Source organism: Fukomys damarensis, unplaced genomic scaffold (assembly GCF_012274545.1).
Source record: "Fukomys damarensis isolate Sample0158 unplaced genomic scaffold, DMR_v1.0_HiC HiC_scaffold_16, whole genome shotgun sequence".
In the NCBI taxonomy this organism is placed as follows: Eukaryota; Metazoa; Chordata; class Mammalia; order Rodentia; family Bathyergidae; genus Fukomys; species Fukomys damarensis.
In genome coordinates, this window is record NW_022900928.1 from 100,946,089 (window position 1) to 100,962,627 (window position 16,539).

Sequence of the window (16,539 nt, forward strand, 5' to 3'; positions counted from 1 at the left end):
TGGTTTTTCCCATTTTACAGAAGCAGAACCTACACCTCAAGGCATGCCCTAGTGACTAAATCCCAGAAACTGGGATTTAGCTTTCTGATACCAAAGCTCAAATCTTTCCTCTGCACCATGGTGCCTCCCATCCTTCAAGCTCTGTATGATGGACAGCCCAAACTGTCTTTTTTCCTTTCGTAGGAAAAGCCACTAGTCCTGACTCAAGGCTCCAGGAACCAGGAGCTGAACAGAAAGTGCAAGTCCCACCATGACCAGATGGTCTGCAAGTGCCTCTCTCTGAGCATATCCTACGCTGCAACCATCGGCGGCCTGACCACCATCATTGGCACCTCCACCAGTCTCATTTTCCTGGAACATTTCAACAAGTAAGCCATTCCTTCAGTCAAGAAATACCTACTGACCACTCAGTGGGCATCAGGACCTGGGAAAGTGCAGGGGGTGTAGCAGCAGAGGAGACAGGTGGTCTGAACCAACAGGGAAAAGACAAGGGAGACTTCACAGTTGAGTGTGACCATAGAAGGCCCAGATTCAGCTAGGAATGCTCACCTGTTTAGCGGGAGAAAAGGCTCCCCAAAGAGGTAGAGATGAAGTGAATACCTGAAGGATAAGCCAGAGAAGACCAAATGAAGAGAGGTTGTCCAGACAAAACTGTGTAGGTGGCTCCATAGCAAGAGAACAGAGCACACCAAGTAAATGATAGAAAGCCAGAGGAGGCCATGGAGGCAGACAGGTGGAGGCCAAAGTGCTCGGCAAGGCCTGAGGAGGAGCTTGGTATCATCTGAAATGCCGTGGACAGCCTTTACTGAATGTGAAGCGGGGAGTGAGGTGAGCAGATTTATAGTTTTAAAAACTCTTTCTGTATGCAAGATTGAACAAGTTGGAAAGGAAAAAGCAGAAAGACAATGTAGGACACTGCTACAGTCACCCAGGAGAGCTGCTGGTAGCTTTCGATGACAGTGACAGAGGCGATGAGAAATGGTCAGTCTGAGAGCTATTCAGAGGTAACTTGATGAGTCTTGGTAGGGTTATTAAGAGAGACCAAGCTGATTCTCAGGCTCCTGACTTTAACAGCCAGGGAAACAGGGATAAGCTGAAGAATGAGATTTTTTTTGAAAAGTTGACACAGGTTGAGACATCTAGTAGACGATAAGGCTCTGAATCTCAAGGGGAACATTTAGGCTGAAGGCATAGATTTGGAGGCCATGGCCTGCAGAAGGGCTCAATGCTTGGCTTAATTCTATGTTGGCACTAAAATTTTTTTCTTTTTTTGGTTACTAGAGATGGAACCCAGGGCCTCACGCATGCTAGGCAAGCACTCTACCACTGAACTACATCCTTATTCTCTAGAAATTATTAATAGTCAAGGGAGGGCAGAGACAAGGGGAAAAAATAAGAACCAAGACCTGTCATGTAAAGGTGCAAGATCCCAATGATGAATGTAACTGTACTGTATACCTAGATTGTACCAATAAACTTAATGAGAGAGAAAAAAGAAATTATTAATAGTCTTTGAGAAAGGGACCCCCATTTCCATTTTTCCCTTTGGTAATGGAAGCCATACAGATAGAGATCACTTGGAAGGTATAAAGTGGAGGAAAGGACATGAAGATTTAGCTCAAATATCTAATGCAGACTTCGAAAGAGAAGAAAACACCTATCCTAGGCCAGGTGTAGTGGCACACACCCGTAATCCCAGCACTCGGGAGGCTGAGACAGGAGGATCAATGTGAGTTCAAGACCAGCCTGGGTTACATAGTGAGTTCCAGGTCAGTCTCAACTACATAGTGAGATCCTGTCTCAAAAAACAAACAAAAAAAGAGCATTGGAAAACACTTTTCCTCTCATCAGACAGGAAAGGGGAAATCCAGTCATACCAGTGCCATTCTATTCAAGGAGGGAAATGCTTCAGGAAAGAGAGTGACTACAGTATTGAATGTCAGTGAACACTGGCATGAAATAAGGAGGGAAATGCAGCCATCACACTTGGTGACAGGGTGGTTACTGGTGACCCAGGCAAGAGGACTTTGGTCAAAAGGTGGAGAAAGAAGCCAGATGTCAGTGAGCTGAGGAGTACGATGGAGATGAGGAAATGGAGAGTTGACTGTCAGGGGAAGGATGATAAAAGGGGGATGATAAAAGGAGAGAAAGGTTACGGGAAGAGGCAGAGGAAAGGGAAAAGGCAGTAGGAGGAAGACGGGAGGAGTGGGAGGGAGGAACCACCAAAGGGTGCTTCAGACCTGACAGCCAGGAGAGGCTCATGGGCTCCTCACACGACTGTACTCTCCCTGGGGTGTGGTTCCTGGTGGTGTGAGCAGACCGCCCACGGTTAGCTCTGTGTGTGTGTGTGTGTGTGTGTGTGTGTGTGTATACATACCTGGAGATTCCAAGTCACATGTATGGGCACCATTATACCTATAACCCTTATGAGGTCCTAGAGCCCAAAGTTCTCCAGAACTACTGTCTTACATCCCCTGTCTAAACTCACATTCCTCCAGTGAATTTACAATAAAGAACACCAGAGTGCCCTCTCCATTTCCTGTGGTCTGAAAAGGGGGATGAGTAGTTCATCAGCCAGAATACTTAAGTAATTTAAAGGCCATCACATCCTGAGTGCAAAGTAGTACTGATTTTGGTTGCTTAGAAACCTGTTTAGCTTACTTCATGATGCTTACCTGGCCTCTGTACAGCTGCAACTAATAAATGTGTTCTAGATAATGTCCTACCACACTGTTACCTCTCCTTAGCCTTTGCTGTATGTCTTGAGGACCTTGTAGCTATCACCTCCAAATACCAGCTATACCAGAATTCTTCCATTCCTAATTGCTGACCGGTCTCTCCCTCCAGCCAGTACCCAGCCGCAGAGGTGGTCAACTTTGGCACCTGGTTCCTCTTCAGCTTTCCCATATCGCTCATCATGCTGGTCATCAGCTGGTTCTGGCTTCACTGGCTGTTTCTAGGCTGCAAGTGAGTCCCACAACTAGCCGGCAAGGCACCATGGCTCTGCCATCCAACCAAAGGCCACAGCACCACCCCAGAGGGCTCTGAGGACAGCGCAGTGAACCCGTGCGATATGGTCTCTTCCCATCACTCTGCTCTTCTCTGCGCTCTGCACTTCACTCCTGGCTCCTCAATGAAATGTTTTTAATTCAAAGTAACGGGTTAGAGGGCCTGGATGATTTATAAAAAGTCTGGACTACAGAGTGTTTAATGAAGTTTCACTGTTCTCAAAGTATATGCAGTAATTCCAAGTTCCCTTAGAAATATGATTCCAAGTAAACACTGATTTAGGTTTAATTTTATAGACAAATTTCAGGTTTGAACTCTGTGTAAGGAATATATTCATATACCTCAAAATAACAAGTGAGAGATATCTCTTGGCATGTTATTTCTAATAATAATCTGCTTAGGAAGCCCTTTCTTCATATTCTCCGTATGATCAAACACTTAAAGGGAAAATGTATATGATACTGAACAGCCCATAGAGCCCAGCACTCCACTGGTCAAATGTCCTCTGGGCTGACTTCCTCTTTACTGTGGTCACATGAGTAATGGCTGTGTATTTCTGTAGCTCTGATACTGTGATATAAAACTAAAAAAAAAGAATTTCTGATTAGTATGAGGATGTCTGAATTTTGGGCCGGGAATTTAGCTCAGCGGTTCGGTGGCCTGCCTTGCAAGCGCAAGGACCCAAGTTCAATCCCCGGTACCAAAAACAAAACAAAACAAAAAAAAACTCATTTAAAACTAACACCCAGACAAGCCTTATCTCTAGACAAATGAACGTCTGCACATATACACACACTCACACCTGCATGTGGGGGACACACATACTTGCAGATGTGCACACCAGATCTCACAGATTCTTTTACTTATGAACAAGTGTGTAGAAACAACCCAATGTGCACAACCAAGTCCCTCGACATCACCTCACATTGATACACCACAGACAGACACAGATGGACAGACCCAAAAGGCTGGGGAAGGTGAGAGGGAGGCTGGGTAACTGGGCGGACAGAAGCAGTGAGAATGGGAGAGGAATGGAGGCGCGGAGTGAGCAGGAGAAAGGTGAGCACCACGGTGGGTGGTTTCGGGCCTCAGAGTCGTGTTTTCCCTACTCTTGGGTCCATTCTCCCTTCTCAGCTTTAGAGAGACCTGTTCTCTGAGCAAGAAGAAGAAGACCAAGAGGGAAGAGTTGTCCGAGAGGAGGATCCAGGAGGAATATGAGAAGCTGGGAGACATTAGGTAAAAGTCACTGCAGCCCTTTGCCCCTTTCCAGTACAGAGCACAACTGCAAAGGGAAGCACAAGAGCAGCCTTGTTCCTGACGGTCCCTGGCCCCAGGGGAATGTCCCACAGCTACAAGTCCATTGCTCCTCAAGTCGGAGCCCAGCTGGCCTGGATTTCAGTGGCTGCCTCGCCCCTTGGCTGCACTTGGAGTCTGAGGTGTAATCTTGGCATGAGGTGGAACCCGTGAATGGGGCAGAAGCAGAGACAGATAAGCCCTCTTCGTGGAACATGCTGGTTTCTGCCAAAGTCGGGATGCCTTGTATTGCTCAACTGGGCCACCACAGTGATCTAGTGGTCACTTCTGGACAATGGGGAACTTGGTGCTTTATTTAGAGTACAACACAGCATCAAATACAGACTTGTAAAGAGAAGGTCCAAGAATTCACTGAACACCTGCTGCCCACTGTGGTACATGCCTGTTAATCCTAGTTACTTAGGAAGCCAAATATTACAAATTAGAGGGCAACCTGGGCAACTTGGTGAAATCCCATCACAAAATGAAAAATAAAAAGAGCTGGGGACCTAGTTCAGGGTATAGCGCCCCCTGGGTCCAATCCCCAGTACAGCCGAAAAAGAAATCACTAACAATCCTCCGCCACTTCTATGGACATTTACACAGCATTCTATTTAATGCTGTTACTCTTCTTACAGCAAGTGGCATGTACAACTTTGGATAAAATAATTCTGGTAGAAATTTATTCTTTAAAGCTTTTAAGTTATAAAAAAGGAGTACATGTTCACTGTAAAGTTTTATAAAATACAGAAAAGTATAAGGAAAAGTTAAAACTGATTTGGACTCTTTAGCATCCCAGTGTTAATTAACTGTTTGCACCTGTTAAGATAATATAGTTCTTTCCACACTTTTCCATGCAAAATTATGTCTTTTTGGTAAAATTCATACTGTATATCTTGCCTTTTCTCATTTAACACTGTATTGTTACTGTGTCCCCATAGTATTAGTTCTGCTGTGGAAACATGATTATTGATGAATGCATCCCATTTTAATATATACTGTAGTTGTACCGAAATGTGTTCTGTGTCATTGAATGTTATTAAATAAACAACAGAGTAGGACTTTTTGTTTTATTTTATAGCTACCCTGAGATGGTGACTGGATTTTTCTTCATCCTGATGACTGTGCTGTGGTTTACCCGGGAGCCTGGCTTTGTCCCTGGCTGGGATTCCTTCTTTGAAAAGTAAGTGATAACAGTTTCCTCACTGAGAACCACCTCAGCCAGTAACCACCAGCAGGTGCCCCATGTCCCTCCCACAAGAGTTCTGAGGGCAGACACAAGCCAGGAAGCCTTTGTCTCCCAAGAAATCCAAATTCTAGGGAAGCAGCAGGGTGGAGTCGGGAAGGAGGCACAGTGTTTGGAACCACCATCAGTAGGGGGGATCTGGTGCTGCCACTGACCAGCTGCGGGGCCTTAGTTTTCTTACACGAGCTCCTGGAAATTCAGCTGTCTCACAGGTTGCTGTGAGAGTTAAAGGAGAAAATGTGCCTAAAGTACCAACTGTAAAGGGACTACAGTTCTGCAGAGCTGAGGCTTTGGAAGGAAGAAAACACCAGGAGAGATACACACCAGCTTTCAAGCCACTACTGCCAATGCCCCTAAGAGGCCAGACCGCCAGACACAGCTCCAAGCGCCCCAAGCACTGGCTTCTCATTTGAGGAGGGACATATAAGGAGTGTGACCCCACAGATAAGTTATTCCTCATCTGAACAGCTCCCAATCACTCCTTCTAGGCCTTGCCCCAACTCACAGGCCCATCAGCTCCCACTGAGACTTATCTACTTGCCAGGCACTGCAGCAAGACATTAGCCATTGCCCATGAACTCACCGAGGCACATCACGGCAGTAACTGAGAAACCAGGTTGCTGTCTCCCCTACACTAGGTCCTAAAAATAGCACTGTGTTCAAACAGACTGTCCTGAGACTAAGCTCACTCCCAAGGATTCCCAACCCTCCTCCTCTAGCCATGCTGTCTCTTTACTAGGAAAGGCTACCGCACAGATGCCACAGTCTCCGTCTTCCTCGGCTTCCTACTTTTCCTCATTCCAGCTAAGAAGCCCTGCTTTGGGAAAAACAGTAATGGTAAGAGGAGGTCCAGGGAGGTCCAGGGGAAGAGTTGGGCATGCCCAAGTCAGAATATTCCAAAGGAGACCCTTTAGCCTCCCCTGAAACAGCAGGGTGTCTCCCAGATCCTCCAATTCACCCACTAGTCCCCATCTCCACAAACCATAGCAGGCAAGGCTCATCTGGCTATCTACTGCTCTCCTCCTGTGATCCAGGGACAAGCCACAAGTGCTCCCTGGGGACAGAGCCCATCATCACGTGGAAGGACTTCCAGAAAACCATGCCCTGGGAGATTGTCATCCTGGTGGGAGGAGGCTATGCCCTGGCTTCTGGCAGCAAGGTAATCCTTCAGTTCTGTTCTCATGGGTCAAATGTTCTTCTAGAACCTCTAGCCTTGGGAGAAAAGGCTCAAGGTAGCTGAGGGAGAATACATGGTCACTAGGTCACGGAGAAGGGTAGCAGTAGATCAGGACAGATATTCTGTCCTGACCTCCCTGACCTTCCCAGTGCTGCTGGGAACAGAACAGGTCAGCTGTGCCCTGAGTCATAGACATGGGCATTCACACCTCCTTAACAGGTCTCACACTGCTGCCAGCAAAAGGTTCACTAGGTTTTGCAGCCATCTCCTTCTGGAGTCTGATAGTGGGGTCTGTAAGACACCAGAGATGCTCCAAGTGCTGATGCAGCAGATTGCCCTTTCGTTGATGCATACATGTAGATTGAGCACATGCAGAGAATCTTTGCTGAAAACGATATAAAAATTTCTTGATGTCCTAGTTGGGGACATCTGGGATGAGATCATTTTAGTGGAGCTGGTGGGAAATAGTTGAAGTCCCTAAAGTGTGAGCACTTTCTGAAACAGAGAACAATCCTAAGAATGAATCACATTAAGATTCAGATTATTTCTTCTCCACCTTGTCTATATGCATCAACCCATCCCAAATGTTCCCTTTGATTGCCTGTTCACTGTGGGCAGAAATGCTGCATCACTGATCACCAAGTCACAGAATCCTACGCTGGACAAGATCCTCAGAGGACACTGAACCCTCTCCTCCCCAACTGGACATTTCTCTCTGGGACACCCCTGGCTTGGACTTCTTAGGCACAGGGCACTTCTTGTGTGAAGGATAACTGCTTTTTATCTCAGGCCAGATGGTCTTTACTTTCTGTGCATCATTGATGTTGGGTTTTGCTCTATTCTTAGGTACTTTGTCCTAGGTAGTTAATTATTAAAATAAATAAGTTTGCTAGATTATTTTCCCAACTAAAGCTGGTTAGCCCTTATAACCATTCTTCGAGAAGGTTGCCATCCTGGCCTCTCATCTCAGAACTCACCAGTTTGCTTTGGTTTTATTCAAACACGGTCTGGAGTGGTCAGTGTGCTCCAAAGTGGACTAGTTATATTAACCAAGCCCATCTGACATCTCTGATATAAGCACCACCTGCATTTTATAGAAGCCTTTATAAGGCATCTTGACATGCATGTCAACATTTCTGTTGGAACTGCAGTTATTACCTCCCCTCATTCTTTTTATTGGCAGCCACTATTAAACCTTAATCCCTTCTGTCAACCTGTACGTATTCTGTCAATATTTCTAATTCTAAGAACAGGATATTATATTTATCTTTCATGAATTTTATTCATTAATTTTGGCTTGAGTCTAAGACAGAAAGACCTTTTTCCTTAATCAAAATCATGTATGTCTTACAGATACTACAGTTGCTATCTCCGTAAAGCCTACTGATTCTACTAATTGTAATACTATAAAACTTCAAGTAAAATCTATATGATCCCTACTGACTTTGAAATAATTTTAGAGTTTTGGGACTAGTGAGGAAAATTCAATGTGAAATGTTTTTATATGAAGGTTTTAAAAAATTAAGGCTTCCTCTGTTTTTTTCTAACTTTGCAATCTAATTTATCCATTCATTTAAAATTATAGTATAAAAGAGTTATGCTGGAAAATTAGTTACCATAAAATTGTTTCACTTTATTACTAAATGATTAACATGGTAAATAAAGCTAATTTTTTAAATAAAATATACCATTTCCACTCCACTAACTGCTCTTCCCTCTTGCCTGTGACCAATGAGCAAAGTTTCAAGTGTTGCAAGGGGGAGCAATTAGAGTTCTTGTGGGCTGCAAGGCGCTGTACTATCCAGGGATTGATACAGGGTCCACAGTCTGGGTCTGGAACTCTCAGTCACTGAAAGAACAAAGGAAGAAAAGTTTTCTGTGCCAAAATGGCTACAACTGAGAGAATTCTGAAGGCCTTGAGCATCAGCTGTCTCTGAGCTTGCCATGAGGTGGTGAGGGTACTGCAGACATCAAATGAGCTTGTGATAAGCTCGAGAAAGAACCTGCAGACAGCATGGTGAAGGTGACCTTTAACAGTAAGACACGAGGAGCAGGACTTACAGCTGGAAGAGTCATAACATGTCTCACCTTCCTTTCTGCCCCTGCCCGCCTCTGCTTTACTGCCTTTGCAGTCTCTTAGGGGAACCATTAGAAGAGTCCGAGCATATTGCCATACAAGGGAGAGGAGGAGAGAGGGAGAATGCATATGGCAACCTGAGGGTTTTTAGTACAAAAACTCAATGGTAGTTGGGCATGGGGCACACAACCATAATCTCAGCACTCTGGGAAGCTGAGGCAGGAGGATCAAATTCAAGCCCAGCCTAGGCAACTTAGCAATTTAGAGAGATTCTGTCTCAAAAATTTAAAAAAGAACTAAGGGTGTAGCTCAATGCAAAGGCCCTAAATTCAATCTAGTCCCCAGTACCAAAACAAAAACCTCAGTTCTTCATTTTTTAGGCGACAAGGGGTAGCCCTCACCATTGGCAGATGAACATCTTCCAACCCAACAAATTATTTCAAATGGAAATATGTATTTGAACAGATATGTATAAATGTTGCTACTGCAAAAGATTTAATCTTTCAAAAGCAGTGGCAGCCAGTAAATGGAACTTGAACCTGAAACAGATTTGGGCTGAACAACTATGCTGTAGGCAAGTGAGGAACCTTTGCCAGTAAATGGAGACAGACTTCTAATGCCTCACCCTTTGCTACACATAAGAACCTTAGTGTTCAGTCCTACACACCCAAAAAATGAAATGTAAGAAAAATTACTATCTGAAGAAGTTTGTTTCCCTGCTTAGATGATAAAAGAAATGGAGTTCAAAAGCAGAAAAAAGGATGAACTTGGCTCTCTGTGGAAAGAGAAGTATTGAACTGAGACACAGATCAAGGAAATCAGAAGCTGGAGAGAGGGGGAGACTGACATTGAGGGGTAGCGTGAGGGGCAAAGACCTGTAACCCCTGCCCAAGCCAGAGTCTTAGGAAGGGACACAGCAATAGGGCAGGTGACTGTGATGATTGGTGGACCAGAAACCCAGAGACTGAAAGACAAAATTACAGGAAAGACAATTCTAGGTCACAGAAATCACTGAATCCTAAGATGAGGCAGCCTCCGTTTCTGGTCAGACTAACGACGGACTGGATGAGCCCAAGTGGTCTCTTCCAGCCAGTGCTTCTGACCTATGGAAATCTAAGAACCCTTCTGGAATGTGTTTCCTCTTGACCCCTTTCGTCTCTTTCTACAGAGTTCTGGCCTCTCCACATGGATAGGGCAGCAGATGCTGTGCCTGAGCAGCCTCCCACCGTGGGCTGTCACTCTGCTGGCGTGTATTCTCGTGTCCATCGTCACAGAGTTCGTCAGCAACCCGGCCACCATCACCATCTTCCTGCCCATTGTGTGCAGCCTGGTGAGTAGACCAGGGCCCTGGTCGAAGGCCTGGCTCGGGGGAGCAGCTTCCCACAGCCTTCACTGACTGGGGTTCAAATCATATCTTGAAGCCTGTCAAATGACAATTAATACCTAAGAATATATATTAATAAATCACTGTAAAAGTTTTAGAAACCCTACTCCAAAAGAGGAGCATTAGTTCAAGGGAATGCCTGAATGAAAACAAGAGAATGGACATAATAACCTTAAAACCCTAGAGTTCCATTTCCCCACAATCACCACCAACTCTTCTCTCCTGAGATAAATCTAACAATAGTCCCAGAGGGGTAACCATAGAAAATGGAAGTAATCAAAGTAAACGAAAATAAAATATACACAGCTGCAAACGCTAAGCGCACAGATCTAATAGTCATTGACACCTCCACCCAATTCCACTGTGCCCTGGGAGATGATGAGCATCTGGGATAAGGCCAGCCTCTGCCTGTGCAGTATTTCATTTTACCAGTCAGAACAGAAGGCAGTACCTGACAGATTTTGGCCTAGCAAAGAAGCCCCAAAGATAACACCCATGTTGTATCTGTCCCTTTGCAGAAGGTGGAACCCCCACCCATCCCCAGGAAAAAAGGCTCCTGGTGCTCTAACCCCAAAATCTCTCCAGTCACTCTCTCTGCTCATTGTTTAGTGTCTTTAATTTATCTCATCCGTCATCTCATCGTGTGGGCACCAGAGTGCATTTAGTGAAAGCACAGCAACACTGAGAGCAACACCATGGGTTCAATCCCAAATAAAGCAATTTATTTTCCCTAGGAAAATACCCTCAGCTCTTCATGACAAGGGTAAGGAATCCTTGCTTCATTCAAAGCAGCTTATTTGTGAGAATTTTGTTTGAAAAAAAGGATTTCTCAGCTAAAGAATAAAGTTCAATAAAGGGTATGATGGTGCACGCTTATAATCCCATCACTCTTAGAAACTGAGGCAGGAGGATCGCAGGTTTGAGCCCAACCTGGACAACTTGGTGATTTAGCAAGACCCCATCTCAAAACTAAAAATAAAAAGATTTGGAGATGTAATTCAGTGTGAAGGCCCTGAGTTCAAACCCAAGTACTGCGAAACAAAAACATGAAAAGAAGGAAGAAAAGAAAGAAAAAGAGAGGGAGAGAAGAAAGAAAAACAAAAGAACCACTTCCTTGATGTAGCAGCAAAAAATCAAACATCCCTTCTATAACTACCTGAGCTTCCATGGGCAGCAAGTGAATAGCAGTGGCCCATTCACTAAGAATATTGTGTGTCCCAAAGGACAGGGACCTCACTAGCCCCAGCTCATGGTGTCCAGCTAAGGTTACCCAACCAAGCTACCATTTAAAGCATATTTGTGCCCAGGAAATGTAAGCTCAATCTCAGTTAATGTTTCTTGACTTCTCTCTTCTCCTAGTCCGAAACGCTGCACATTAACCCACTCTACACCCTGATCCCAGTCACCATGTGCATCTCCTTTGCAGTGATGCTGCCAGTGGGCAACCCACCCAATGCCATCGTCTTCAGCTATGGACACTGCCAAATCAAAGACATGGTGAGTGGTAGGCAGCCTCTTCTGTGGGCCCAGTGCCTCAAGGGTAGGGATGGCTGGTCACACAGCTGTCTCCTGAAGTTTACTATTTTGTAGATATCCCTGATCTGTCAACAGGATCAGAGAATAAAGGCTCTCGGTTGTTCCATAGCTCTAAGAATAGCAGTAATATGTTCTCCTCACCCTTACCTGGAAGAAAATGGAAATGGGAAAACCTGGAACAGGCATAGGAGGCACGAGCTTGCACAGATCTGTGCTTCCATTTCTGCATAGTAGAAGGGATATTCACTCCAAAACCCACTGGTTTCATGATCCAGTCAGGTCCCCTAAAACACATCAGCTTATAGTCAAGCCTAGCACATGAGTTTTGGAAGCATTTCAAATCCAAGATATAACATCTCTCCTAAAAGTTCCTCATGTGTGAGCACAGAAAAGGCTCTGAGAAGTTCCTGCTTTAAAAAAATGTTTGTGTTACCACTTCTCCCTACCACATCACTGCAGAAATATCTACCATTCCAAGATCAGTGTCCCAAGTAACAATGTCCACTGTATACTAAATATTGCTGGCAAGAAGTGGAGATGATTCTAATTTCCCTGAGCCCACCCCAAACCCTCGTCTCCAGTCTTCCAGAGTCCTGTGCCACCTGAAAAGGCAACAAGAGCAGTCCAGGCAATGACAACATTCAGGGCCCCATGGGTAGAGCAAGGCTGAAGCTGAGGGCCTAGATATGACTCTCTTAGGGACATGTGCTTCCACCTGGTCACGATGGATGGGGTGTACTGTTCGCTTGTGTCTGCAGGTGAAAGCTGGCCTGGGAGTCAACGTCATTGGCCTGGTGATAGTGATGGTAGCCATCAACACCTGGGGAGTTAGCCTCTTCCACCTGGACACCTTTCCAGCCTGGGCTAAGGTCAGTAACATCACTGATCAGGCCTGACACCAGTAGACAAATTGGCTGGGCTTAAGGAGCTGCACTTGGCCAAATCTGCACCACAAAGAAACGACTGGGAGCACACCCAGGCCCAGGCTGGAGGGTATCCCTGCCAGAAGATCTGCCATCTACCACCTCAGTCAAAATCAGGGTTCCTCCAGCCACCACAGCCGTGTCCTTGGCTGTTGGGATCTTCTCCCCTACCCACCTGCCTTAGCACCACTGGTCAAGAAAACCCAAAACTGTTCTCTCTTTTGTGTGTCTAGTCCTCCTGATCGACTCTTTCTGAAGCCAGGAAAAGAAGAAAGCCTGTCTTAGTTGCTCCCTAGGGGCAAGGCCTCACAAGCTGACCAGCCTCCCCAGGGTTTATGTAAGATGTTCTCAGGAGTTGAAGGAGACACCCAAATCGTTCTAGTTTTGCAGACAGAGAAATTAGTGATGTCTCTTTTGGGGAAAAACCTGACCTGGAACTCGAGCCATCTCAAGTGTTTCTACTGTAAATTTCCTTCACAAAAGAAGCAATTCTTAGCAGGTCCTTTACTCTTTTTATCACTATTTTGATTCAATTTTAACAGCTCTCTTCAATGGCTTTCCTTTACCTTGGCACCAAATTCCTGTAAAGAAAAATGTTCTGCTTGAGAAAAAGGTTGACATTATTTTGTCAAAAGAAAAAGTAGAGAAAAGACACACTGTGATTAACATCTCTCCCTCTACCCATACCAAAGGGAAATACCGTTGTTTAGCCAAGTGTGGGAGGAAAACTTCATACTGGTCTTAACTGTAAAGACTAAAACTACAACTGAGACCAAGACATTATTATTACTATTATACTGGCTTGCTTCTGGTTTTAATGAGTACCTCCTATCCTGAGTAGACAAAGGTTCTACTCAGAGGTCACTTCCTACATGTGAGTGAGCCCTTTGAGAGGACAGAGATGTCTGTACATCTTGAGTGTGCCTAGAAAACATCTACCATGTTGTAAGCCAGGGCTGAGGAGTTAGCTCAGTGGTAGAGAATTTGCCTAGCATGTACAAGGCCATCAGTTAGATCCTCCAACTACAAGAAGAAAAAAATGTACAATGTTGTAAAATGTAGCTGCTCAATAAATGTCCCTGACAAGAAAAATCACTGCCAACCAATGCCTCCTTCTTGCTCTAGACCATGCCATTTTCATTGCTGGATATAGCTCTCTCTTCTTCCAGTTTGCTGCCATTACATTATTTTTTATTTTGACCATCAAAGGCTTGCTAAATATGCCTTAGGGGAAAAGGAGTTTCCCATAGTTATTACACTGTATTAATTGATTTTAAACTATTGATAGCTTGTGGTTTGCCCACAATAATTTATCTATAAAAATCACACTTTTAGTTGGTCAAGGGAATATGTGTTACAACACTTCTTTTAGGCCAGTCAACACATGAACACTCCAACCACAGAATGTGACTGGCCAGGTTTAACCAGGAGTGTCGCTGCTTTTGCCCAGTGAACTGGCTTAACCAACATTTGGCCAATTATAATAATGAGCACAAATGAAACACCAGCGTAGGTACGCTACCATTGGTTTGATAATCCCAGCCTTCCTGCAAATCAATTTACTTCAGCATGCTCAAGAGTCAGGGTGTTACTGCTGCTGTCCAGTCAACTACCTCATCCCATTTCTGAACCATTACTGAACTCAGACTCTAAGCCCCTAAGCCAGATGATAAGACAAAGGCACAAAAAGTCAGTAAGATTCTGGGAACACAGTAAGAAAAGGAAAAAGTTAACTTAGAATTAAGTACACTTGGAATTATTGGCCACTGATCAGCTGCTTGAGCCTGTTACTCCTGTAGGGAAGCAATGCCAGCTGTCTCAGCAGCCACTGCCAGGGCTCCCTTAGTTGGCTCCTCACTACTGTGTGGTTCACAGACCACCCTCAGAACCACCATTGTTCCTTCCCAAGTCCAGAGGTTTGGTGCAAACAAGATGGCCTGTGCCAGTCATTGGAGATGGCAGTCCCATCACCTAAAGTCATTCCACTGTGGGGCTATCTCCTAGCCCTTCTTAGTAGTCTCTTGATGCTACAACTTGATTTTTATCTTCTAACATTGCACCATATGGATGTAATAGCTCTAAATGGTCATCTAATACCAGCTCACTCTCCAGATGATGAAACCAAGAGCCAGACACTAACTATAGTTGTAATTTATTCTCAATTATGTATCAAATTTGCTCAAAGTTGCGTTTGAAATTCCACCACATTACCCTTAAAGGACATGGCATCCAATCTTTCACAATGGCATTTATGTCAAAAACCTTTGCACACTATCAATCTTTCAATTTTCAAAATCACTACTTTTCTTTCCACTGTCAGAATAGATACGTTTCTTTACCTGACCATCAAGTGAAGGATGGCTGGGCCCTCTATATCCACAGATTCTGCATCAGTGGATTCAACCAAACTCAAATAAAAAATATTTAAAAAGAACTTCATCAGCCGGGCATGGTGGCACATGCCTGTAATCTCAGCACTCGGGAGGCTGAGGCAGGAGGATCGCTGTGAATTTGAGACCAACCTGGGCTACACAGTGAGTTCCAGGGCAGTCTGAACTACATAGTGAGACCCTGTCTCAAAAAACCAAAAAAAAAAAAATGAAAAAATAAAAATTGTTTTAAAAAAGAACTGCATCTGTTAAGTTTTTTTGTTATTTATACTGTATTGGCTATTGCAAGTAATCTAAAGGGTAACAGGAGGATGTGCAAAGGCCAGATGTAAATACCGTACCGTTGCATGTAAGAGACTAGAGCACCTGCAGCTTGTGGTATCTGCAAGAGTACAGCTGTGGGGCTGGAACCAACTCCCTGTGGCTACCGAAGGACCAACATCGCTGGCTGTTCACAAACGGACTGTATTGTTTCAAACAGTATCTCCAAATGCCAGGACCTCTCAGTACTGAAAGACACTCAAAACACCAAAACACAAAGGCAAGGGAGGGGACCTGAGGACACAGGTGGCCTGTGCTGGGCTCCTCTCACTGAAGGACTGCTGGACACAGCTCCTCTGCCCCAACCCTGTACGGGTACACACCTAAGATGCAACTGCACACCCTTCACATAGTCCTAAAAACCAAAGCAGTGATTGTGGCAGGCCCAGGACCCAGATTTTACAACAGCCTACTTTGGGCACTCTGTATAAAAATTTCTTTCAGCTTTTCTTTCTTTTTTTTTTTTTTTTTTGCACTTCCAGGGATGGAACTCAGGACCTGGCACTTGCAAGGCAGGTGTGGTGTCACTGAGCTAAATCCCAGCCCCCTTTCAGCTCTTTCTTCTTTCTCAGTCCCTTGCACAATATGCCATCTATTAGGTCTTTGGCTCTTGACTGAATACATTTCAACCAGACTTAGGAAAGATACAAGCTAAATACTTGAAATTCTAAGTGCCACAAACTCCCTATTAAGACCAGGCAAGGTCTCAAAAGATTTTCCCTTCACCACCCTGTTCCTTTCTACAAGTCAAGGCCCTAACAGTAAGGAAAAAAGAACTAATTCATCTATACAAGAAATGGAAGAAATGTGCAAAACCCAAGACTGGTGGTTTAAGGAAAGTCTCATTTGCCCCAGTAGGTGTTCCTCCAGGAGGAATAACTCAGAGAACGCCTATAAAATGCCTGGGCAGAAAAACAAACAGCAGCAGAGTATCTAGGGGGTGAACTGGCTGGTGGAAATGAAAACATTACACATGTTGCCATATGCTCTATGGTCCATATGCACAGACAACTAGGAAAATCACACAGCTTTTCTCTGTATTCATATGAATGAGAATTATTAGGTTGGTAAAAGGAAATAAATTACTCTTTGAAATCAAAAGCAGATATTGTTTAATGTCCTCATTTGTTAATCAGAAGAAAAAGTTTAAAGATGTTATTAACTTCAACTCATAAAATTTTGC

General features: G+C 44.5%; 1 protein-coding gene across 2 annotated transcripts in view; it reads left to right on the top strand.

Annotated features, from left to right (window-relative positions):
* Window positions 1-13,725, top strand: part of Slc13a4 (solute carrier family 13 member 4) — a 37,650-nt gene extending 23,925 nt beyond the window's left edge. Inside the window, exons 8-16 of one of the 2 annotated variants that reach the window (XM_010616195.3) lie at window positions 184-368; window positions 2,848-2,967; window positions 4,144-4,245; window positions 5,384-5,485; window positions 6,288-6,385; window positions 6,583-6,707; window positions 9,971-10,132; window positions 11,546-11,683; window positions 12,481-13,725. In XM_010616195.3, coding sequence (XP_010614497.1) covers window positions 184-368; window positions 2,848-2,967; window positions 4,144-4,245; window positions 5,384-5,485; window positions 6,288-6,385; window positions 6,583-6,707; window positions 9,971-10,132; window positions 11,546-11,683; window positions 12,481-12,618 — 1,170 coding nt within the window. In that variant the 3' untranslated portion in view covers window positions 12,619-13,725. The remainder of the gene's footprint in view (window positions 1-183; window positions 369-2,847; window positions 2,968-4,143; window positions 4,246-5,383; window positions 5,486-6,287; window positions 6,386-6,582; window positions 6,708-9,970; window positions 10,133-11,545; window positions 11,684-12,480) is intronic. The other variant, XM_010616196.3, reaches the window with a different exon arrangement.
* Window positions 13,726-16,539: the final 2,814 nt, after the last annotated feature.